Source organism: Pantherophis guttatus, chromosome 3 (assembly GCF_059756535.1).
Source record: "Pantherophis guttatus breed Tessera chromosome 3, ASM5975653v1, whole genome shotgun sequence".
NCBI classification, from domain to species: domain Eukaryota; kingdom Metazoa; phylum Chordata; class Lepidosauria; order Squamata; family Colubridae; genus Pantherophis; species Pantherophis guttatus.
In genome coordinates this window covers 44,062,765-44,089,811 of record NC_142065.1, presented here as the reverse complement: position 1 = coordinate 44,089,811, position 27,047 = coordinate 44,062,765, and the positions used below count along the sequence as shown (strand labels likewise).

The 27,047-nt window shown below is 36.8% G+C and overlaps 1 protein-coding gene across 1 annotated transcript in view; it reads left to right on the top strand.

The window, feature by feature from the left end:
- The window catches only part of LOC117664328 (complement receptor type 1), a 108,690-nt gene that overhangs the window by 41,637 nt on the left and 40,006 nt on the right, over window positions 1–27,047 (top strand). The window contains exons 27-35 of the mRNA XM_087890668.1: window positions 2,717–2,908; window positions 3,334–3,516; window positions 5,684–5,875; window positions 8,741–8,932; window positions 10,053–10,125; window positions 15,531–15,557; window positions 17,192–17,255; window positions 18,600–18,812; window positions 19,967–20,040. Coding sequence (XP_087746794.1) covers window positions 2,717–2,908; window positions 3,334–3,516; window positions 5,684–5,875; window positions 8,741–8,932; window positions 10,053–10,125; window positions 15,531–15,557; window positions 17,192–17,195 — 863 coding nt within the window. The 3' untranslated portion in view covers window positions 17,196–17,255; window positions 18,600–18,812; window positions 19,967–20,040. The remainder of the gene's footprint in view (window positions 1–2,716; window positions 2,909–3,333; window positions 3,517–5,683; window positions 5,876–8,740; window positions 8,933–10,052; window positions 10,126–15,530; window positions 15,558–17,191; window positions 17,256–18,599; window positions 18,813–19,966; window positions 20,041–27,047) is intronic.

Genomic DNA, 27,047 nt, shown 5'->3' with positions numbered 1-27,047 from the left:
GCTAGATGGTAAAAGCGAAGCTCTTGCTCTTTGCTGACCTCTTTGCTGACCAGGATTTTTCACCCTGACACTTGGCCCTATATAAGCAGTGCTGTAATGGGAAAAAATTCCCACAATTGTATAATGATATGGTTTTGATTAATGTTCATTAAGTTATTGTGTCTATAGAATATTTGTGAATTTGTGATTTAAAAGGTATCATAGGATCAAACACTGCCTTGGTTTCTTTGTTCTGAGCTGAGAGAAGGGAAAAGTTGGGGGAAATATCATCTGATCCTGTGCATTTTTTAACCATGAAGTCTCAGTTGTGACTCACTGAGTTTAATCAGTTTATCAAGTAATTTATACATATATTTCAGGATAAAATTATAGCTTTTGCTCTGTAAAGATCCATTCATGATTGGATTAAAGTGCTCAACTGCTTCAATATTTATTTGGAATTTATTATTATTATTATTATTATTTATTGAATTTCTATACCGCCCTACTCCCGAAGGACTCAGGGCGGTGCACAGCCATGAAATAAAACACATAAATATACAAAATTTAAAATCGAATAAAATGAATTAAATAAATTTGGCTGAATTAATACCCAATTTAAAATACCCATATTTTAAAATCCATTAAAAATTTAGAATTTACACTTAAAAGGGAGAAGATTTAGGCGAGGCCAGCTTGATGAAACAAAAGCGTCTTCAACTCGCGGCGGAAGGTGCGCAGATCCGGAATCCTCCGTATCTCTGGGGGGAGCTCATTCCAGATCGTCGGTGCCCCCACAGAGAAGGCTCTCCCCCTAGGGGCCGACAGCCGACATTGTTTGGCCGACGGCACCTGGAGGAGCCCCTCTCTGTGGGAGCGTACTGGTCGGTGGGAGGCTGTTGATGGTAGTAGGCGGTCCCGTAAGTAACCAGGTCCCAAGCCATGGAGCGCTTTAAAGGTGGTAACCAGAACCTTGAAGCGCACCCGGAAGACCACCGGGAGCCAGTGCAGCTCGCGCAGGAGAGGTGTTACATGGGAGCTCCATGTTGCTCCCATAACCACCCGCGCGGCCGCACTCTGCGCCAGTTGGAGCCTCCGGGTGCACCTCAAGGGGAGCCCCAATTTGTGTATAGATTTGCAATAAATCACATTATTATAAAATTTGGTAGTGCATTTAGAATAGAAAAACCTTGGGAAGTATTACATGAGAAAAAATATTGAATATTTGCAGTAATAAGTAGAACTGGATGCTAATCTATTTAAATTGTGACAAAATATTTTACGTTTTCATGTGTTAAAATAATGTATTTAGGAGGTAAAGTGATAATGCCTACTGGATAACCACAGTACTGCAACATATATAATTAAACTTAGATCTGTTTATAATAGTGTCATGTTTGTTTATATTTGCGTATCAGAAATATGCATACAATTTACATGTCTGCTCTCCTTCCTTTTTACCCCAGCAATATGTATTTCAAGCTACAAGGAATAGATTGAGCAAAAGAATACATTAAATATTAAGTCTCAAGTTGTCTTCCCTAAGATAAATGAAGAATTATATTTAAATGTTATTATTTTGTATGCTGCACAAGAAAAAAATGTTTCTTCCTCTAGCATGCATGATCCCTCTTGAAAGTTATTTTTTTGCTAGCATATAGTAGATTTAATTTTTCAGAATTGATTAATGTCCAGTGGTCATTCAAAATCTTTTTTTGTAATCTTTTTTTCTTATATTGGTTTTGAATGTCATTTCCACATAGAAATGGTGAGTAGCATATATATATATATACATATATATATATATATATATATATATATATATATATATATATATATATATATATATATATATATATAGTATATTTTGCATGTTCTTTGATTGAAACATGTTCTTCTCAAATGGGCTTTTAATGTTGCATTTTTTTCCAACTACAGTATACTGAAAATACCTTCAGAGAAAACATCTTTAGATAGCAAGATGGGCAGTATATAATTTTAATGAATAAATATTGTGTAGTGTGTAAAATGTGTTATATCTTGTAAGAAAAATCTGTTGAGAATATAGGAAGATACATGGCAGTGTTTGTAACTGCTTTAGATTTTTTTTCTACACATAGGATTGGTTCATTTTCTATTTATGGATCTTGATAGGGAAGTAGTTACAAATTGTAACAATATTTCTCCAATATTGTCTATACCAGTGATGACGAACCTATGGCACACGTGCCCGAGGTAGCACACGAGCTGTTGCCCAACTCACTTGCAGCTGCGCATGTGCACACGCCCCAACTGGTGTTCAGGCTTCCGGTGCACATGTGCGCAATACAGGGAACCCAATTGGTCTTTGGAGCTCTCCTGCACATGCACGCACGTTTGCGCATGCATGCGAGAGTACTTGTGTGCAGTGTGTGCATGCACATATGGCATTTGTGTGTGTGCATTGCATGCATGGAAACTGTATGCATGTGCAGATGGTGCAATTGCACATGCAGTGCATGGTGGTGCAAAAGCCATGCGCATGCACAGATGGTGTGGTTGCATGTGCAAAACATGGGGGGGGGAGCTGTGCATTAGTGCGGATAGCATTCACACACACAAAGTGCGTACCTGTTCGGCACTTGGTGAGTAAAAGGTTCGCCACCACTGGTCTCTACACTATTTGTAGTCTGTCTTAGTCTATCCATGATCATTTTGTATTTTTTTTTCTAAACTGTTTTTCCCCTCCCTCTACCAGGAATATATTGTGGACAGCCTCCAAATATTACTGATGGATTTCACAATGGAAATGCAACTACTTACCCTTTTGGAATGAAAATACATTACGGTTGCAATAAAAATCTTTCCCTTATTGGGGCATCCTTTATGGTCTGCAGTGCTAATAAATATCTAGAAGGACTGTGGAAAGAGAAACCACCGAAATGCAAAGGTTGATTCCCCCCCTTCAGTTTAAAACTTAATTGTATATTCTTTTTTTATTTTTTCAGTAACATTGAATAATTATTTTGCTTTATTTCTAAGCATAATATTTATATCTGGTTCTCTCAGTTTGTTTAATGGTAGCCTTCTCTTAATCCTATACTGTAAATGTAGTTTTTGTTTATATATTTAATTGATCAATACCAACTGATACAATTCAAAGTGGCATATAAAGAAATAACAGTTAAAAGTTTTCACTTCAAATTTAATTCAGATTCCAAGAAAAAGGTTTGCCTTTTGGAGGAGAAATCACTGGAGATTTCTGCTGTATTGTATTTTTGGATTACGTTCAGGTAAAAAACAGATTAAAAATATACAGAAACAGTCTGTGATATTTTATATCTTATAGTTGTATTTATTTTCCTATCTTATTAGGGGTATTCTGTAAAGATCCAGTGGTAGAACATGGAATAATGATAACTGAACCTGAGAAGCTATATATGTACGGAAGCAAAGTTAAATTTCGATGCAAAATTGGATATTTTATGATTGGAAATTATTCGATTCGATGTGAAAAGAACAGCATTTGGGTTCCCATAGAACCATCATGTAAAAAGAGTAAGATTTTACATTTTTAAATACTAGATTGGAATTTCTTAGTAATAAATAATTTAAATGTAGCCCTCAGAATGATTAATGTCATTCATACATTAAAATGCATACCTTGACTTCTGTTTATCCCATTCAATGTCATGTAGGGTCTTGTGCATCTATGGAAAATTGGTCATGTGTGAGCAGCATAATTATTCATATAATAATAGCACTGTAATATAGAATGACAGGTATTCCAAAGTTGAGAAACATGTTGTTGATAGCATTTCTTCCTCCAGTTTTTCATTAACACAACTCTGTGCGACCAGCCAAAATCATCCTATGAACTTTAATAGCAAAGGGGTTTTTACACTGTCCTATTTTAATTAGGACATACTGAGCAAGTTGTTTTCTTATTTTCATATTTTTATCTGTGGGTGGATGGGCAGGAAATAATATCTGTAACCCAGCAGTACAAAAAAGACAGAATCATGGAAATTGAATTTCAGTTAAAAATCTAAGCTCAGTCACTTATAGTATGGGAGATATTAGCAGATGATTCAAAAGAACACCAAGTTGGAAAAAGGAGAAATAGAAAAGGTAGAAAAATCCATAAGCACAAAGTACTTTTAAGTTGTAAGTGTACAGCAAATTCTTGGAAAAGTAATTTTAAAGCAACTGGTAGGCAGGGATTATCTACTTGAGAAGATGTTACTGACTGAATAGATTTCGGTCACACTTTTCCTTCAGGAACACAAGGAAAAATACATAGCACTTTTTTCTTTCATTTTTCTCCACAATAGCCCTCTAAGGTAGTTTTGTCAAAGAGGAGTGACCTGGCAAAAACTACCCAGTGAACTTCTGTGTCTGAGGATGAATATGAATTTAAGTTTTCTCAATAGTATACTAAACTACAATAAGTGCACAAAATTAACAAAAAAATTAACATTCAGCAATATTTTTACAAGCAGGTTGCTATCTAATAAATGAGTGAACCACCGATGAAGAATAAAGAGCCTCAAAAATATGCCTTATGAAGATCAGTGTCACCTGACTGCATATACAGTGGCTGCCTTTAAAGGAGACTACTTGCAGGCTATTATCTGGGCCCTCCAAAAGAAAAACCACAGTTTTTCTCCCTTTGGGGTGGTATAAGGACAAGAATTATAGTTTTAATCATAATTTCTAGAATCGCAAATGCACTACATTACATCTTACTACAGAGCATGCCATATTATTTTAGCTTTCATTGAATAAATGAAATAGTTTCTGATTAATGTGGTAGAGAGGGAGCGAACTGCTAGGCTGTCTTGTGAATTTTTGTGCTATGTTTATGGATACTTCTGTGTTTTTTGTTCGTTGGCTGAAGCACTTACTTGGAATGTACTGTTCAGAATGGAGGTTTGGAGTTTGGAGTAGGCTGGGCTGGACAGGAGCAGACTCCAGAGAAGGGCTGTTCTTATAGTTTTACTGCACTGGCCATTTTATGGCATTTTACAGTCCTGTTTTGCTAATGATGTTTGCTATTTTGTTGTGGATGTGGCAGCATTTTTGTGGATTGGATTCTAGTCTGGTTTTTTTGGAAGAATAGGCTGCTGCCAGATGCTGGGAGCAGTCTGGCACACCAAGAAACCTCTGACTCACAGTATGGCAAGCAGCCCCAAGGCTGGGCAGAATACAGAGCAGCCAAAAGGGCAGAGATGGTGGCAAATAGGCAGGTGGGAGAGTTGAAGGTGAGGCAGTTCCTTGCCTTAAGAACTGAGGGTTGGGGCTGAGAAAGGATCATACCTGGAATGAATTGGATTGGGATGTCCTTGGGAAATTAAAAAAAAAGTCCCAGAGGAAGGCAATGATAAATGATTTTTATTGTTGTAACAACAAAAACAACTCACAAACTAACCCTATACAGATACCTCCCCAGGGCATGATTTGAAGGAGAATTTAAATTGAAATTAAGTTCAATAAATTTTTTTAGTCTTGTTGCCTAGAAACTTATTTATAGACATGTCAAAGACTAATTTAGTGTAAGATAGACACATCTCTAGTTTGAAATGGATCAAGTGTGTGACTTTGTGTGATGTGAATGTGAACTAATCAGGAGAAACTGAATTGTAACATACTGTCTTAGCATTATCAGAATGTAGATAGATGATATGTCTTGATATTTTTTGCATAAAAACTATTTTTATTACAGTTTCTCCAGGCATATGTGGTCTTCCATCGATTCTCGATGGCAACATACAGCCTTTGCAATCTCAGTATGAAACTGGAAAAACAGCTGTCATAACTTGCAACCAGAACTATTCTTTTATTGATGACACCATAACAATGACTACACAGTGTCAAGGTTATAATCTCTGGAATCCGCCTTTACAATTATGTTTCTGTAAGTATAATCTAGGTGTGAAATGTTCTCTTCTATTGCTTCTAATGCTATAATGTAGACAAAGGTACAAAGATATAGAAGCAATATGTTTTAAATATTATCAATTTCCATAAAGTGAATATTGACTCAATAAATACTTATTAACTTCCTTATAACACACATATTTATAAGAATGAACTTCTAAATACCGTGTTTCCCCGAAAATAAGTCTGTCTTATATTTTTTTGAACACCAAAATAAGTGCTTTGCCTTATTTTCGGGGATGTTTTTTTGGGGGGCACGTGGAGCAAGATGGGGCTCCTCTTGCCGTCTTACCTAATTTCCAGCTCTGTCTCCCTAACCCTAACCAGAGGAAACGGCTGCGCATGCATTTAAATATTTTTGGGAAGGGCTTATTTTTTGGGGAGGGCTTATTTTAGCGCATGCACTCAAAAATCCGATTGGGCTTATTATTTTAGGGGAAACAGGGTAATATACTGAGTCTTGACTGAAAATCATAGACTTTTTGTAGGAATCTAAAAATGAACATGATACAGTGGTACTGTGATACTCGTCCTAAATTGGTTCCAAGAGGTACCAAAAATGATGAGTACCAAACATTTTTTTCCCATAAGGAATAATGTATTGAGTCACATGTCAGCTGACACTGACAAGTTCTAATTTGTGCATTGAGTACCAGACAAACAATGAATATTAGGAGAAAATTTTCACATCGAAATGTGTTGAGTACCAAATTTGATAAATTTCAAAGCAAGTATCGAGTTTCCACTGTACATCGTTTTGATGATTAGAAAAAATGGATAGGAAAAATGAAAATTATGCTACAACCATAAAATAAGAGGTTAATTTACATCTATACTTTTAACTGCTGCATAAGAAAATCTGAAGCTACTGCTTTATACTGTATTTTCTTTCTGTTCTTCACACATTTATTATTGTCCCTTTTCTTTCTTTTAATTATTGGTTCTTTTTAGTTTTTATCTTCCTTGTATTAAAATTTGGTAGAGTATATTTTTTTTTAAAAGATGCTTTAAGATTGGAGTTTTCCGTTATTTACAGGAGAGGCAGAATATTACACATGTTTTTGTTGACAGTTTCTGAATGTTGTAATGTATTGCTTGATGAACTTAAATGAAAGTTTAGTTTGTACTGAAAAAGATTAGGAACAATACAGACAAACCATTATAAGGAAGTAATTTTTCTAAGTCCCATAATAATCATCTTGTCACTTTAGCAGGGTAACTTTGGAAAAGAATGTTTGGCCCTGGTACGTGCCTGCCTGCCTGCCTTCCTCTCTCTCTCTCTCTGTCTCTCTCCATCCATCCATCCATCCATCCATCCATCCATCCATCCATCCATCCATCCTATTGCACTCTCCCTCCATTTTTGAATATCCTCTCATCTATTGCAAACAAAACAAAACTTGTAATGGTTTTAAGCTCGAATATTAAGGATTAGGAAAAATAATACAAAATGTTTAGGGAAAACAAAATGAAATTCAACAGTGAAAAAAGTAAGGTTCTACATTTAGGGAAGAAAAACAAAATGCACAGGTACCGTATATGTGGTACCTTGCTCAATAGTAGTAACTGTGAGAGGGATCTTGGAGTCCTACTGGACAACCATTTAGATATGAGCCAGCAGTGTGCAACAGCTGCCAAAAAGCCAACACAGTTCTGGGCTGCATAAACAGAGGGATAGAATCAAGATCACGTGAAGTGTTAATACCACTTTATACTGCCTTGGTAAGGCCACACTTGGAATATTGCATTCAGTTTTGGTCGCCACGATGTAAAAAAGATGTTGAGACTCTAGAAAGAATGCAGAGAAGAGCAACAAAGATGATTAGGGGACTGGAGGCTAAAACATATGAAGAGCGGTTGCAGGAACTGGGTATGTCTAGTTTAATGAAGAGAAAAACTAGGGGAGACATGATAGCAGTGTTTCAATATCTTAGGGGTTGCCACAAAGAAGAGGGAGTCAAACTATTCTTCAAAGCACCTGAGGGTAGAACCAGAAGCAATGGTTGGAAACTAATCAAGGAGAGAAGCAATTTAGAACTAAGGAGAAATTTCCTGATAGTTAGAACAATTAATAAGTGGAACAACTTGCCTGCAGAAGTTGTGAATGCCCCAACACTGGAAATTTTTAAGAAGATGTTGGATAACCATTTGTCTGAAGTGGTGTAGGGTTTTCTGCCTGGGCAGGGGGTTGGACTAGAAGACCTCCAAGGTCTCTTCCAACTCTGTTATTCTATTCTATTCTATTCTATTCTATTCTATTCTATTCTATTCTATTCTATTCTATTCTATTCTATTCTATTCTATTCTAATTGAAATTTTATTGGCTGAGGGTGATTGGACACACACACAAGAAATTTGTTTTTGGTGCATAAGCTCTCAATGTACAGTACATGCAAGCCACAAGTGATAAATCATGATCATAATTATAAAATACAATAATAAATCATGAGATACAACATTGATAGTCATAGAATACTAAATAAGCAATCAACATAAATCATAATAGGATACTAAATAAAAGCAATCAGCATAAATCATGAGATACAAACAAAAAGTCATAGTCATAAGAATCTAAGCAAATAGATAATAAGATAGATGAGAAGAATAAGTAATACAGCCCTACTAGGTGGTTTGACATCCCACGGCATAGACAGTGTTGTGGGGATTAACAGAGTGATAGCATGGGGGAAAAACTCTCTGTGTGTCTGGTTTTTTTAACGTGTAATGCCCTATAGCATCATCTTGAGGGGAAAAGTTGAAACAGTTTATGTCCAGGATGTGAGGATGTGCATCGATTTCAGTATTTGCTTTTTTTGCTTATAATACCTATTTGTATTTTTAGTTAAAACTTCACCAGATAATTTTCAACTTTTCATCAAACATGGAAAAATAGTCTATGGGAAGAAAAAATATTACAATCCTGGGGATGAGGTGGATATTGCATGCCATGCTGGCTATGTATTGATAGGGCCATCTAAGATTAAATATATTGGTGGGAAGAAATGGCTTCCTAATGTCCCAAATTGTCATCTGAGTAAGTATCAATGAGAATATATACCTATACTAAGTAAACATTGTTTTAACTGCCTAGAAATTATTTGCTGTTCTCTTTTTAAAATATAGCATGAATTTGAAGATTGTAGAATTCTAATCTGACAAAATATATTGAAGGCTGAAGAAAGCTGCTTTTGCTTTCTTCACACAAAAGAAAAATACTACCTAATGCAATGATCTAGGAAGAAATGCTATTCACTCAGCTAGAAGACAGTAAATGGAACCAAAGGATGAATTCCCAGTTTACTTCTCTATTCCCTTTATTTCTTATGTGAACAGAAATCAGATTTTGCTTTGTTGTAGCAAGGCAAAATAAAAATTGGAAGTTCTGGTCAGGTCTTTTTAAACCTGTATATTTTCTGCCAGCTCCTATAATGTGTAAATAACATTTTAGTACTGCTGTGCTGAAAATTTGTTTGTTGCACAGTCAGTCAGATGTTCAGACTGGATTTGGCATTCTTATCCACCTATCAAGTCCTTCCCAAGAACTTTGGATAAGCAGATATTGATGTTATGCTGTTAAGAGTTATCCCAAAGTATGTAAGCTATTCCCAGTAAAGCTATCTTTTGCAATTAACTGATGATGAATTTGTCTATGCTGATGGTGTCTAATTGGTGCTCCAGTTGTTTTGGGACTGTACCCAAGGCACCTACTACTATTGGTACTATCTTTGCTTTCTTTTGCCAGTTGTTCTATTTCTATTTTATTTTGTTATCTTGTACAATTCTTTATCTTCTGTTCTGTTATCTCCAGGTACTACCATGTCCACTATGTAACCTTTTTTGCCTTTCTAATTGATAATTGTTAAGTCTTGTGTATTATGAAGCAGGTGCCTGTCTGTTTGAATTCTAAAATCCCAGAACAAGTTAGTTTCTTTATAGTCTATGATTTTCTCTATTTTATGGTCCCACTAGTTCTTGCTTACAGGCAAATGGTATTTCTTGCAGATCTTTGAAGGTAGCACCATTGTTGCTACTTTGTCATGCTGTTGTTGGTGCTGTTGTTGTCAGTCTGTGTAATTTTCTTGCAGCAGCTAACCAGCTTCTTTGCTATTTGTTGCAATATTTTCAATTATGGCTTTGTATGCTTTTGTTTTTAGGACTTGGTCTTGTGAAGCCGGAATTAGGCCTTCTGTCTTTTTCTTCAACTTTCCTGATCTTAGCTATTGCCAGGTATTGTTATTTTCAGTTTTCCATGCTATTTTTAAAAAAATGTATTGGTCATGTAATGTTTCGGCTTCCCGTCCTTTGTTTCTGTCCTTCATTTGATCTTTGTTGCAGGCCAGTTTCATCTCTGCAGTACTCATTAGACCTTCCTAGTATACTAGCTTCAGACAATCTTCTTTACTGTCCTTCAGATATTCTTTCAATGCTTTTTTTCTTCTTCTTCAACTTCTGATGTACTTGCAACACTCCACACCCATTTTCCATGATAAATGAGTCTTCAACATTGCTGTCAGGATGAAGGGCATGATTCATTGTCATTGTCATTATTTTTCTAGTCTTCTTATCCAGGCTTTTAGTTCTGCTTGAATCCAGTTCACTATTGCAAATGTGTATCTGATGACTGGAATTGCCCAGGTGTTAATTGCCTTGATGATATTTCCTCTATTGAGTTTGGAAGAAGAAACACCATCACTCTGTGGTATTTCCTCCTAACTGCATTGCATCTGTGCTGTACATTAGTTGGCTTGTTACTTGTTACTTGAAGTGATATTTCACTCTCTTGATGTATTCAATTCTAATCTTTTCCGGATTTCAGTGTGCATGGTGTTGTCAACTTGAAGGATGCTCAGATGCTCATTTTCATTACAGTGATCATTTTCATCGAGATTCTTGATGTTATTTCTATGGGGATTCCTTCAGTTATTATTATTTTCCCAATTTAATAATAAGCATTGTCCAGTCCAAACTCCATTGCAATATCTTAGCTATATAGATGGACAGTATTGAGCAGCGATTCAGATAGTGTTTTTCCATACAACTACATCAAAGTAAAGGAGGTGGGATAATCTGGCAGATATTTTGGTGTTTGATAGCCATGGCCCGAGTTCTCAGTATTGTTGACAGAGGAATCAGTGCAATGAAAAACAGTAGTGGTGAAAGTGAGTCTCCTTGCTGTGATTCCTCCCTTGATGTTAACTTCTGTCAATCTATTACCATCGCATAGCAACCAGGAATGCAGCTATCCAGAAGTATAAGATTTTAGTTTTAGAAGTAGTTTGTCGTGCACTACTGAATTCAAAGGCTTTACAGAAGTCTATGTAAATTGCACGTATTGCTTTGCTCTGATGCTGCCTCTTTTGCTAGATCTTTCATTATTAGATAGGTTTTGCCAGATATTAGCTACTCTTCCATATCACCTCCTTGCAGGATGTTGTTAAACAGCTTGGCAACAAGTACATGTAAACTGGTCAGATGTTTCAACAAAAATCCATGAAATTTATCTTCAACTGATGCTAACCAATTCGTGATCTTCCTTGCCCTTTTCTGCACCATTGCTGCTGTTATTACAAGTTTTCATTTTATCTTTTTTTTCTTATCCACCTCCTTTAACCAAGCTGCATTTTTGTTATATTTCTTATATCTTCACCCAAAACTGCCCCGTTTCTTCCTTGTCAGGTGCTGATTGATTCACTGCAGTCTTTCCATTGATAGATTAATAGAAATGCTTCTGTTTGGATTGAAATTGGAGATTCTGTCTATAATTTTCAATTTAAGCTTTGTATCTGCTAATCTTTTTGATTATAACTGTTATTTGCTTTTATTATTTCCAGTGCTTCCTTGATCTTCCTTGTTTCTAAGTGGTATTTCTTGACTAGGTATTCTTTGGTCTTCTTTTTTGTTAAGTTTCTTTTCATTCATTTGTCCTAGTTTACTTGAATCTTAACTCAGTTTGCTAACCTTACTTTCCAGCCTGATCTTACATTTTGGTGGGGCACCGTTTGCCTTTTTTGTTGACTTTGCACCCCAGATATTCAATGGTAACTGCAGTTTTTGCTGTATGTTAGTTGGATTGTTATTTGTAGTGAGCTCAGTGGTGAAATGTAAAATTTGTTACTACCAGTTCTGTGGGTGTGGCTTGGTGGTGGGGGTTAATGTGACTGGGTGGGTGTGGCCAACTTTTTTTATTTTTACTTTTAAAAGCATTTTTTCTACAACCTTAAGAGGTTGCAGAAAAAAATGCTTTTAGAAACCTCTGGAGATCAGGCAACTCAGCTGGGATCGCCAGAGGCTTTTAAAGACATTTTTTTTCCTACAGCCTCTTCGGCCGAAGAGGTTGCAGAAAAAAATGCTTTTAAAAGGCTCTGATGATCCCAGCTGAGCTGCGCGATCATCAGAACCTTTTTTTTTAACTTTTAAAAGCATTTTTTCGGCTGAAGAGGTTGTAGAAAAAATGCTTTTAAAAGTAAAAAAAAAAAAAGCCTCTGATGATTGCGCGGCTCAGCTGGGCATGGGGAGGGGCAGGGATTTTTGCTATCAGTTCTCTGAACCACCCGCCACCATCGCTACTGGATCGGGTGATCTGGTCCGAACTGGGAGCATCTCACCCGAGTGAGCTAGTGCTTAAATTTGATAATACACTATTTGACTTATTATTAGTATTATTGGTTAATCTTTAGTGAGATTCACAGCCTATTATTATTATTATTCGCATTTTTATGCCGCCCAACTCCCGAGGGACTCTGGGCGGCTAACAACAGAGATGCTTGTGCTAGCTATTTCTTTGTAAAAAGCTTCAATGTAGGCAACCTTATTCTGTTGTTTTGTGCTGTTTTAGATGCTCAGTTATTCTTTGTTTCAATTCTTCTACTTCTTTAGTTAGAGCAGGGCTGTCAAATTTCCGTCCCGCAGGCCAGATGCGTCACATGCTGGCCATGCCCATGCCCATGCCTGGTTTAGCAAAGGAAAAACAAGCCCCGATACATCATGTGACAAGGCCGTGAGTTTGACACCCCAGAGTTAGAGGGATTTGTTCTATCTGAGGCAGGAGACGGTGTCTGGTTTCCAAATGAAAACAATTCTGTAGCTATGCTGGCTTCCTCTACTGTCAACTCATCATAGTTTGCATCTGGTCAGGGACTTTACTGGTCTGGGAAAGCTTTGATCTCTTTGCCCTGGGTAAACCTTTGCAATTCTTCCAATTCAGCCTGTGTGAATACTTAAATACTATAAATCAACATTGATCTGATAGCCTCTGTTCTGTTATTTCTGATTCTGATTCTGTTTTTTCCAAAAATGATGCATTCATTTCAAATAACCTATTGTTGGACTTGATCTGCAATAACAGATAATTATTTCTTTGTTTTCAATCATTGTATATTTGTGATGGGTAAATTCCTTTCTTTCCAACTGTAGCTGCTGGCCCTAGTTGTTCAGCCAAAAATCTTGAGCCCTATAGCCAGGGGTGGGTTCTACTTACCTTTACTACTGGTTTGCAACGGGGCCGCGCGCAAACTCTTCTGCGCATGTGCAGAAGCATTTTGATGACGTCGAGGTCGGTGGGTGGAGCCTCCTGCCGGTTTTACTAACAGTTCTATAGAACTGGTGCGAACCGGGGGCAACCCATCACTGCCTATAGCCTATTTTTCACCAGATGTCCAGGAACTCCAACACTTAGCATAGTCCTTGTTTTTCCAGTGACCATTGAGCTGATACGGATTTCTGTAATTTACATACATCTCACTGTATTTTTTATGGGAGAGGCACTCTCTCTAACTCTGATGAGACCTGTCTAATATGGTTGAACCTCTGGCATAGCTTTCATTCTCTTCAGAATACACAAGCCCGACAACCACATCAAGGTAGTGCTTCACTGGGGGTGGGGTCAAGGTAACTCCTCACCTATTATGGGTAATCTACAATTAGATTCATTTCTAAGACTGTTGGAACCTTAAAAACTCAAGTCCTAACCAAGGACCTAAGAATTATTAAATTAGCAACCAGGAATACACACAGTTCCTAGGAGAATGTTTTTTTTTTAGTAAAATTATGATATTTAGGTCTAATAAATTCAAAATTTTCAAATGTTGAGGGAGCTTTTTAAAGGTATTACTCTAAGGGGTCCAATGATTGGTATAAAAGCTGATTTCTTATTCCATAAGCATTCAAATATGATCTGCAAGTCCCAGTATTTTGCATTTTTTCCCCAATTGATTTTGCTCAATCCTAGCATCATCTGATATAGCAACATTAATGAACCAGACTTTCTTACTTTCAGTTACTGTTATATCAGGCATGTTATGAATAAGATGCCTGTCTGTTTGGTTTGTCTCATAAGATCTTAGCCTATTTATTTCCCCAAACTTTCTTGATTTGATGATCCCAGTAGTTCTTACTCCATTCAGATTCAGACTTCTGGCAAAGTTTCTAATAAGTAATTTTGGCAACTAAGTCATGACCCTGCTTGTAGTCAGTTTGTGTAATTTTATAGTTATTTTGCTACAGCCAAATAGTCAGTTGATCTATTTATATTAAAAGAAGGTGGGATAATAATACCAACAGTAATAGGAATAATAATCACTATCAGTCAATTGGAAAAGGCAGTATTTGGAACAGTTATATCATGCAGCAATACCTTTAACAGCATCTAAGATCACCAGTGGCCTATCCCAAGACTTTAGGAAGGACTCGGCAGGACAAAAGTCCTAATCTGGTCTAAATATCTGCCTGACAGTGTGAGCATCCATATAATTGTAGACAGAATTTATTAAATGGGGGATAGCCCAGGGAAAAGTGAAGTCAAGCTAAAAGAGTGAGCTTGAAGAAGAAACTGGCTCACAAAACAGAGCAATCAGTATTGATAGTTGGGTTGTATCCATTTTTTTTTGAGGAGCAGAAGTGTGAGTAACTCGTAGAACCATTCAAGTTTCAGATATACTATTTGGGAGCAACAGAGAAGCACAGAATTACAATTTCACATGCAAGCAGTGCTAAGAGTGAGCAAGCAGTGAGCTTATTTAAATCTGCATCTCCTCAGATGGAACTTGATTAGCCACCCAGGAAATTCCTCATCCTGCCAGTTCTTAATCTCAGCTGGTCACTATATATTAGGAAAAGAGATAACTTTAATAAAAGAGGACTATTTGGAGGCAGTTTAACTAGGATTTTCCTGAAATGAGAATATATTCAAGAGCTATCTGTGTTTCTCTATGTGTCATCTATTTGTGTCTGGCAGCATTGTACTTTAGGATATAATAAAGAATAAATCCACAAATAAATGACTATTCTTATTTATTTTTTTATTTGTGTTTATTAAAATTGTTTTAAAATAACCAATATTATTTTTTTGTATTTTTAAAAGAAATTTTGATCAAAAATTTATTTCAGAATGAGTAGATCAATTTATATTCTTTTAAAACTCTGTGATTTATTGATTGTACAATGTTTTTAGGTTAAAAACTCATTTTTTTAAAAAAAATTAAAATACTTTATATGAACCTCCTCAGAGTGTAGAATTTCAGCTAATAATTTCTGCTGAGTTTTCAAGCCTGAATAATCAATTTTTCCATAAATAATCTGCATGCTCATTTTGTAAGAAATTCACTTACCAGAATAATTTTTCTTTTTCTTTTTAGGTATCTTCCTCAAACTAGTTATATTTGGTATGTAACTTTGAAGATGAAAATGGAAATATTAGCACTGTTCAATGATGTTTTGAAAAATTTGTAATTTGCTTTTGGGAAACATGATCTACTGCTTTATTGGGTGGAACTAGTTCAATTCATTTTAACCCAGATATCTCAACTCAGATTCCTCTCTTGATCTTCTGTGCAGATATGGATAACACAGAACACAATTTTGTCTCTATAGTTTCAATTCATGAGATGGTAATAAACATGTATAGCTTGGGGTTCGCCTTCATGGTGTGGGAGTTCTCTGTGATTGGGTTTTGGATACAGAAATTTCATTACTTTGTCAGGTAATATTGCAGTAGGAATTCTGAAGAAATTGTTTTTGATGAAGGAGTTACATATCCTCTTGTATACCAGCCCTGCACATGCTTGAGTGGCTTGGATGGTACATGGGTGGATGGTATTTTTTGCAAGTGATCGATCCTTGATGCTGGTAGATAATTTGATTGATAAAATGGTGCTTTTGTCTTATCTGCATTCTGATTGCATCTTTTGAGATTGGTGGAGTTGATATGATGAGATGGTTCATTAGGAAGGTGTTCTTTCCCCATGATTGTTTCACTATAGATGATTATCAATTATTAGCATGTATCAATTTGCTTGCTTACTTGTTATATTTGCAACATGCAATATGATAATTCCCAAAGACTGCCTGAGAGTTTAACAATTAGGACACTAGATTTATGGTTCTATTTTACCTAGGTGTTTGAGAAAATGTTTTTTGTGAAAGTGTTAACTTTGGATCTTTGTAATGTCCAGTTTTAGGTCTTTATGTCTGCTGGTCACTGCTTCTAAGAATTCTTTTGAAATTTTCAATCTGGCTTGTTCCAAGATTTCCATGTTTCCCAATTGGTTAAACATGTTTGAGTGGAAGAAGATTAATGAAGTCATATTGTATTTTTTTAATCACTAGTTGGTATTTGTGAATATGTTTTATTAACTTTCTGCCACTCAATGTAGTGATCTTTTCCCTACAGTCCTGTATTCTTCCATTAGTAATGGGTCTTTGGGTTTACCTAATATGCTTTTCAAGGAAAGTTTTTATTTGTGTGCCAAAGTTATTCCAAATAGTTGAAGTAGCTTGTTTCTGGTCTCTGATATGAATTTCTTCAAAACTCATGCATCAGAAAAGCTATGTGGCAAAGTAATGAGACATCCCATTACTGCAACCCAAAATCAAAACTTGAAGAATTACTCCAATGCAACATGCTTCTGTATCCGTCAATTGCTGTATTTTATTAATGAGACTGATCCAACGTTTCAGATATATATTTTCAATCAAATCTGCATTCTTGAAATAATAATTTGGTTTGTTTCCAGTACTCTGAGCATTAATATATAAAGAATGAAGGTTGTAAAGTTATGAATTAAGTTTCATACTGATTATTCAAGTGATTTAATTGTGCACAGCATAGTTAATTTCTGCAGTTAATAGGTATTAGGGCTGGAGTAGTTTCCACATAATATTCCAGCTGTAAGGATTTAATTAAAGGACCAAGTAACCACATTTTGAATCACATATTGATTTTCTTTGTTTTAGTTATTTTTACTAGGACACTGTAATTTTACTAGGACACTGTAATAGTATTTTTTTTTCTTTTTAGGTAGTACATTACCTGTGTGGATTCTGGCAGTCAAAATGTTACACCAGAAATATATAGAAGAAAGGTAGAACTTGTCTTATTTCCTGATTTTTGTTTTTCTTTTGCTTTATATAGGCACTACAATATTTTTAGATAGAAAAAAATGCAGTATCAGTGTAAATGCCATTCATGTATGATATGCATATATATTATAGTTCGATGGTGGGAAAAAAAGAAAGCTAAGTAGTAGGCAGATTATGCTATTTTGTGCTTGTATCAGTCTGTATGTGTATCTTCAGAAATTGTTTCTAAATCTTTTTTTTTGCATTGATGTGTATTTTTGTTAAAGAAAAAAAGCTACATATATATTTATGTATCATGAATTCAGGGATGGTAGTAGGAACGCAGAGGCTCATGTGATTAGGATGCAGAGTTAATTTGCAAGCCCACATTTGAAGCTCGAGTTCTGCTGAATGTCAGGGAGAGCTCCCATCATTCGCTCCAGCTCCTGCCCGCCTAGCAGTTTGAAAGCTTGCAAATGTGAGTAGATAAATAGGTATCAGTTCGGTGGGCTCATTAATAGTTACAAGAAAAAAGCCTCCAATTGGGCATCTCCTGAACAACGGTGATGTCACCAGCTTTCACCACAAAAACGCCTAGGTGCTTCCAACATGGAAGTAGTGGTAGTAGTAGGGATGGTACAGATTGAAGCAAGGTTCACAAACATTAATTCTTATTTGAAAACTTGTTATAAATTGCAAAAAAATTAAAAAAATTAAAAAAAAATAGCTATCACTCTCTAATATATAGTTGGTAGTTTATTTTGTGTCTACTATTTCTTCTGGGTGTTCATAATTTTCTAAATACTATTCTGTTTTCCATATTAACCTTTATTCTGACATATTTTATTCTTCTTATAGGTTAGTTCTCTGATATCCTTTATTTTTGTATAATTTACAATCTTCTGCCCTAGCTTCAGATCTGTTTTAACTTTTTTATGGTCCTAATTCCAAACCCAACCAATTTCCTTTCCCTTGGTTGTCTTTATTGCTGACTGGTCTCTGTTATCAATTGTTTCAATGGCTTACAAACAATTAAAGCAAGTAAGACAACTGTTTTAAACAGTTTAAATAAATAAAAATGATACAAAAGCATCTTAGACTCCATCATAAAAAGTTCACAAAATTCATAATCAAAATCATATCTAATGCTCAGTATAACCTGTGTGTCAGGGTTGGAGCCAAACGCATCTCTGGGGGGGGGGGGGGGATGATATACCACATATCATGCTAGGCATTCCTCTGATGTGTATTCCCCATTGTTTCAGCTTTTTCTCTTGTAACCCCTTCTCCAATGAATGTAAATACAAGTTTTAATTGCCTTCTCTTACTGATATCTTACTGACTGACATTTTTTTTTTCCTTAACAGGTGAACAAGAAAAAATAAGAGAAGAATGAAAAAGGAGGAAGTGCAGACACAGCAACTGTAATAGTTGCTTGGCTGCCCAGGGCATGAGTAGACTGTTCCAACATGAGAAAACTGAAAGTTGCATGAGCTATGACATATTCTGCAGTATGTTTAGCAAGAGTATCCAACATCATCGCTATAGTGAAAGAGCTCATAATCAGCAATAACTATCAGGTAGATTTAACTTTTTTTTTCTTCTTTCATTCTTTTGGTCCTTAGTTGTGTAACAGGCTGTATTTTGTTTAAGAAACTTAGCAAAAGTGGTAGAGCCATCATTCTATGCTGAAAGTACATCATGATTTTAATTGTGCTGGTAGTATAAGATTAGAACTTAAATATAATAAATAAAAGTTTATAAAGTATAGGTAGTTGTTAACTTAAAACTGTACATTTAATGATGGTTTGGAATTATAAGGGCCTTGGAAGGGGTGCTTTATGGCCAGTAAAACACTTTCAGCCATCACAAAATGTTGCACACCACCTCTATTATAATCTGATTGCTTGAAAAATTGTTGCATTTACAACCAGTTGCCAAGCTCCCCATGATCATGTGATTAACTATTTGCAACCTTTCCTGCCAGCTTCTTCAGAAAGTCAATAGAGAAACCAACAGATAAGATTGCAAGCTGCTGAGAGGATTCCTTCACCTCTGAGGGCTGGCTGAAAGAGCTGCTTCCCAAAGGGAACTGAACTCCTATGGCAGGATGCAGAAATATTGCTGAAATACTGAAGATTTTATTTAATTCCTGTACCCTGTCAAAGGAGTTTCCTTGTATTTCTTTGTATTTAAAGTAATTTATTTAAAGTAAAGTAAAGCCATTATGATACCTCTATTCCTCAGAGAAGCATAAAGGCTTTAAAATTTTCAAAGGTGAGAAATGTGTAATACACAGATCCCCCAAAATTAAAGAAGAGTTTTGTTTCCCTGTCCCTTCTTCTTGTTACTTATCTCCTCAAAAATATGTATTTGATACTTTTTGTATAATTTGTATGATACTGGTTCTAAGCACTCTAGAAAGATGTTAATTGTTCTGGCTGTTTTGGGCAGGAATATTTAAAATATGCCAGGAGCAATTATGAACTTTTCATTGTGGTCTTAAATAGTTTTATTCTGGATTCTATATAATGAATTCTACAGAGTGCATTACATAACACACCTTATGATCGGTACATTTTCATAGCATTTTAATGTTAAATACTGTTATTGTTTTTTTTTCCTCCTAGTATATTATTCCATTTATTTGGAGTTTTCTGTTTGTACTTTAATCGTTGCTTTTAGAGAAAATTATAACTAAATAAAGAAAAAGATACTTATTTGGCTTTAATAGGTTCTCTGGCTTGTATCCTGTTGCTTTTCCTCATATTTGGTGGAGTGTTGTGGATTGTTTTTACAAGAAGAATAGTGAGTACTTTATATATTTATATTCATTTTGAATAAGAATTGAATAAGTAGTTAAAATGCTTCCAGCCCTTCCTATGAGCCTTTCAGTAGAAGCTCCTAGGAATTTGTATCTTAATTCATATGGAAGACCAGCTAATCCCTATTTGATTTTTTCAAATCTTTGTTTCAGCCCTCAAGACACTTCTCGTAATTATGATTGGGAATTTGGTAACTTTTTCTTATACATGCCTCAGCAATAATAATCTTCAATGAAATTTTGTATCCAATTCTTTTTGATACATAAATATTTTTAGTAATTGGTACTGACTTGACTTCAGCCAAATATGAATCCACATTTAGCTGAAAATGCAGAAATAAAAGAGTGTGTGATTTTCCAATATAATGCCCAAAGATTTAAATATTTTATGGGGGAAAATGAATGAAGTTTGACTGACACAATAGATTCTAGTTATTTGCTACTGAAATAAAGGATATCGGTTGAGAATGCTCATAAGGAATGGCAGTCACAATTTGAGATATCAAATGTCAGCGTTTAGGCAGCGTAACTAGTATTATGAGATAAACCCAGGAGCAAGACACAGCACATAGCACACAGAGCCTTTAGATAAATAACAGTTGTTTTATTTACAGCTAAATATTTACAGACTTATATGTGGTTAAATACCTTTATCATACAGCTACTGATACACGGAGAGCAATGAGATACATGACGAGAGAACATGAGAAGGCATGAGGAGAAGGCAACACCCTCTAATGGCTTCCCTTATATAGGCAGCTTCTTACCCAGCTTCTCTTAAAGTGGGAGTAACTCTGCTGCCTCATTTTCATGCATCGTTGCGCCTCATTCCTCACTTCTGGGACCTTCACTCATTCGATTTGTCTTACTGAGTGCTTGTCAAATATTTATCTCCCTCTGCAGTATGGTTCCGCCCCCTCCTTCTGCGCATGCTCAGTCTTTTTACTCAGTTGAGTTAACAGGTCTAGAGTGCTTTTTGTTGTACAGAGAATCTGCCTAAATTCATTATTATAATTTATTAGAGGGCTGCGTTAATGGCATCTGTCTTGACAGCATTACAATTGCTTTAAAAAAATCGCTATTTAAATTGTGGCGTTAAGGGGCTGCTAGCCGCCTTGTCGATCAATCAGCAGCGATCAGCTGAGGTTCGGACGCTGTTTGCTTAATTTAGCCATCTATACTGAAGTGAATCTTTTCTTGGTTTAAATTGCGGCGCTAAGGGGCTGCTAGCCGCCTTGCCGATCAATCAGCAGCGATCTGCTGAGGTTCGGACGCTGTTTGCTTATTTTCGCCGCCGTGTTAGAGCTGGTGAATAACCGCCAACACCCTTGCAGCCCTCTCTTGTTTTTCAGCGGCGAGTAAGTTACTAAAGTAACTTTCAGGCTCCTGTGGAAGTTACATTTTATTTGAGTTACAATGTAATGCTTGGAAGCTGCCTTGTTTATTTGAGCCGCGGTGTTAGAGCTGCTGAATAATTGCCAACACCTTTGAAGTTTCGTTATTTGTTAGCGGCGAAGGAGTTTCTGATGTTGGATTCAGACTCTTAATGAAAGAATCTATTTAATTTTAAGAAAAATTGAAACACTATTTAAAGTCCCTGCCTGCGCCAGGCATACTTAGTATTTCAAAGTTCAAAGGTTTTTTCTTATGTTATACACTTGAGTGTTATACTATTAATATAAAGCAAACAAATCAGTTCGGAAACGTTTGGCTCGAGGAATCTTCGTTAAACTGACAGTTGCTGAGGCGAGCAACGGACAGCGGCGCCATTTTCAACTGTCAAAACTTCTTTCATCATTTGGTTACATCAACTGACAGAAGTTCATCTAAGGGAAGTTTATCCAATTAATTGTCAAAGCCAAGTGTGCTGCACAATCAGCTTCTAACATATATCATTCTGAAATGTCTCTTAATCAACAACATATTGATGATAATCATCAGGTCAATGAGGAAACTGAAGAAATTCAGTCACAAGATTCCATGTTTAGAGAACCACAAGGTCAATTTATGATAGATTTTCCTAGGGGCATTGCACCTCAAGGGCCTATTTCTTCAGGTGTTAATCCTCTAAATCAAGGTCCTCCTGAAGCCACTTTCACCCCAACTGCTGCTGGTCTTAGGGGGGAAGATATTCAAAGCAGTGGTCAGGAAATGGATTTCCAAACAATGGTTACACATGCCATTTCTAAAATATTCCAAGCAGGTTTGCAACAAACCAGCTATCCTTGTTATACTGGTGCAGTTACCAGTAATCAATGTCATTCTCAATCAATTCCTAAACAGCAATATTTTAGCTGTGGGGATGACACAGAGTTAGAAGATTTTGATTTATCAGAGGATGAGGAAGACATGACCCCAGAAAAACCAGCATTTCAAGGTCTTTTCAAACCAGCTTTATTTAAGTCACTGCTATATAAAGCAAAAGTAGCTACTAATATGGGACTAAATTTAGATAAGTCATCTGATCCTAGAACTCAATTGAATCCAAATGAAAATTTGTTTAGAGTACCCAAGTCTGATTTGGACTTTGTTCCGTGCCCAGATCTATTTTCACAAGTTATTAAAAAATCTTGGGATCATCCCAGTTCAACTTCTGGGCCCAATAGCTTTGATAAAAAATTATATTGCTCTCCACCAGACTTGGATGAATTATTACAATTGCCATTAGTAGATGAACCGGTGGCAACACTTACGTCATCTTCTGTGTTAGTCAGTGAAGTTGGAGAAGGTCTTAAAGTTGAAGACAAAAGAGCTGAAATGACATGTCGCAAAACTCATCAAGCCGCGGCATGGGCAATTAGAGCTGCAATTTCAGCATCATTTTTTAACCGGGCCTCTCTTATTTGGCTAAGACAATTAAGAGATAGATTACCACCTGAACAATCTAGGATTCAACAAGACGTATCAAAAATTATTGCAGCAGCAGAATACTCTGCAGATGCTTCATTAGATGCTGCGAAATTCGCTTCCAGGGCATTAGCATCTTCTGTAACATCAAGAAGAATTCTTTGGTTACGTCACTGGAAAGCTGACTCAAGGTCAAAATGGAGGCTCACATCAGCCCCTTATAAAGGCCATTCTGTATTCGGAGAGTCCTTGCAACAGGTTCTGGTAGAAGGCAGGGATAAAAAGAAAAATTTACCCTCTTTGTATAGAAGACCAGAACGCAGATATTCTCCTTTTCAACGACAGTTTTTTCGATATGATCAAGGAAATTCAAATACCTACACACAACGTGGTAATTTTCAACCCTACTATTCCTCATACTCGAGTAATAGAAATTCCTTTTGAGGAAGAGGCAGCCACCAATCATCTTTCAGAAGACCTTTTCGAGGAGCGATGTCACGTCAATCTCTAGGAGGCAAGTGACTCGAATTCTTCCCCTCCCATTGGGGGCAAACTTCAACTATTCTATCACCAATGGGAGGAATCAACAACGGATGCATGGATCTTACGTACTGTAACCAGCGGCCTCACCTTGGAATTCACCTCAAACCCGCCGACCAGATTCATCCAATGTCCTTGGTCAACTCAACCCTTACAACAAAATCTGATGAATCTCGAGATCAAGCACCTGAAACAAATCAAGGCGATCGAGGAGGTTCCAAAAGACCAAATTCAAACCGGTTTTTATTCGATCTTTTTTCTGGTGCCAAAAAACTCAGGGGGTTGGAGGGGAATTCTGAATTTGAGGCAGCTAAATGTGAATGTTTTACACAGAAGATTCAAGATGCATTCACTAAAGTCGATTCTACAATGTGTAAGACAATGAGATCTCATGCAATCTATAGACCTCAAAGAAGCATATTTACATGTGCCCATCCACCCAAGGCACAGACAATACGTCAGGTTTGCATATGCGGACAGACACTTTCAGTACAAGGCAATGCCTTTTGGCCTTTCTTCTGCACCAAAAATATTTACGAAGTTGTTAGCGGCAGTGGCGGCCAATCTCAGGTCAATTCCAATACGTCTAGTATGTTATCTGGACGACATTTTGATTTTGTCAACATCAAAAGATCAGGCATGTCGAGACAGAGAATTAGTCATCCAATCTCTACAAAACCACGGTTTTACAATCAATGTGGACAAAAGTCACTTATCACCAACAACTCGATTATTGCACCTAGATGCAATCATAGATTCAGAATTGGGATTAGTTTACCTGTCTCCAGACAGACAAAACAGCATCAAGAGTCTAGCTTTGCAAGTAATATCGCAGAAGAAAACTGCACTATTAACACTGTCTCAACTTCTAGGCAAGCTAATATCAGCAATTACAATAGTGCCATGGGCTCGTTACCACACCCGCCATCTTCAGTGGTTTCTGTTACCTTTTCAAAGGCAAAGACGAGCGGATTCTCTTCACAAAGTGGTGGTACCAACACGAGTAAAAATATCTCTACGTTGGTGGATAACAGAGGCAATTCAGAAAGGTTCTCTGTTTCTACAATCAGAACGAGTAACATTAACGACGGATGCAAGTCTTTATGGATGGGGTGCACATCTCAATTCATTGATAGCGCAAGGGATTTGGTCTACGTCGGAGAAAAACCAACCAATCAACTGGTTGGAATTACGAGCAGTGCGCCTGGCGTTAATTCATTTTCAACATCATGTGACCAACAAGCATGTCCTGATTTTAACAGACAATATGACAACAAAGGCACATTTGAATCGTCAGGGAGGCACAAAATCAAAAATTCTAATGGAAGAAACAGATCGTCTTATGTCTTGGGCGGAGAAACATGTCTTATCGATAAAAGCAGAGCATATATCAGGAGAAATAAATGTACAAGCAGACTGGCTAAGCCGGGGCAAAATAGACCAATCAGAGTGGATGTTAGATCCCAAGCTGTTCAAACAGATATCTCTCAGGTTCGGTCAACCAATAGTGGACCTATTTGCTACAACTCAAAACGCCCAGTTAGTAAGATTTTTTTCTCGATTTCCAACTCGAGGAGCAGAAGGCCAAGATGCGCTAAGATCTCCTTGGCCGCAAGGGCTTCTGTATGCATTCTCTCCAGTTCCAATAATTCAGAGTGTAATTCACAAATTGAGGAAGGAAACAGCAGACATGATATTGATAGCACCTTATTGGCCTCGCAGACCATGGTTTGCAGACCTATTAGATCTTTCAATAGAAACTCCTTGGAGAATTCCTCCAAATCAGATAGTTCTACTCCAAGGAGAAATAAGATATCCAAAGCCAGACTCGTTACAATTGACCGTCTGGCGCTTGAAAGGTCCAGATTAACAAAAGATCATATTCCTTCAGAAGTAATTGCAACTATTCAAGCAGCCAGAAGACCATCTACTACGCGTATTTACAATGCGTCTTGGAAGGCATTTGTAGAATGGTGTAGTACAAGTCACGTAGATCCTACATCGGCAACAGTACTTGAGGTACTATTATTTCTTCAATCTGGTTTAGACAAGGGTCTGGCTCCTTCAACATTGAAGAGACAAGTAGCAGCATTGGCTACAGTCATAGATGGACCAAGTAAGAAGTCTCTTTCACAAGATATGAGAGTTAAATCCTTCCTAAGGGGAGCTATGAATTTAAGACCTCCTATTGTTCACAGATATCCTTCATGGGATATGAATTTAGTACTACAAGCATTAAAAAAAAAACCATTTGAACCACTGGCATCTATAAGTATGAGATATCTAACTTTGAAATTAGCTTTTCTAATAGCAGTAACATCTGCACGCAGAATATCAGAAATAGCTGCTCTTTCAATTAGAAAAGATTTATGTATATTTTATACAGACAGAGTAGTACTTAGATTAGATCCATCCTTTATATCAAAAATTAACTCATATTTCCATAGAGCTCAAGAAGTAATTTTACCAAACTTTTGTCCAGATCCTAAACATCCTAGGGAAAAAATGTGGCACACACTAGATGTACGTAGATCATTAAGACGTTATATAAAAAGAACTGAATCATTTAGACAAACTGAAGCACTATTTGTATCATACTTACCTTCTACAATGGGTAAGAAAGTGTCTTCTAATACAGTGGGGCGCTGGATTAAAGCATGTATATCAGTGGCATATAGTTCACAAAGGGAAAGTTTACCTGGAAGAGTGTTACCACATTCAACACGCAGTGCTGCAACTTCTGCTGCCTGGGCTACACAGGCATCTGTAGATGAAATATGTAAGGCAGCTACATGGTCATCTATTTCATCCTTTGTTAAACATTACAGATTAGATTCTTTTGTGTCAGCTGATGCGGCGTTCGGGAGAAGAGTTTTACAATCAATAATCTCCCCACGAAGCCAGGACAATGACAAGGAGTAATTCCCACCCTAATTTATTAAGCTTGGGCATATCCCAGAAGTGAGGAATGTCGGCGCAACGATGCATGAAAATGGAACATTGGCTTACCTGAATGTCCATTTTATGATCGTTGCGACGACATTCCGTCCCACCCTTGGGTATTGGCTGGTGGTCGTGGGGTCGTATCTTCTTTTTCACCTCTGCAGTTACAGTTCCGCTGAGTGTATTCTTCAGATCTGATGGAGGTAGACTTCGTGAAAAGACTGAGCATGCGCAGGAGGGGGCGGAACCATACTGCAGAGGGAGATAAATATTTGACAAGCACTCAGTAAGACAAATCGAATGAGTGAAGGTCCCAGAAGTGAGGAATGTCGTCGCAACGATCATAAAATGGACATTCAGGTAAGCCAATGTTCCATTCCATTGCATCAACTTCCCGTTGCCTCCGCTTACAACCTCTCATCAGCTTACAGCTGTTAATTCTTCATACCCTGACATCAAATATCAATATGTAACATGTACACTGAGAGAAAGTGATTTTATGAGGTTTTGCCATTCCCATCAGCAGTGCTCCATCAATGCCCACCCTCTTTTTAGTTTAACACTGGACAACCCATGACCCATTAGGTCAACGTTCCAGAGATATTTCCTTACCTAAAAAGGGAGACAGAATTAGCATGGGTGAGCAAAAAAATCAGCGGGA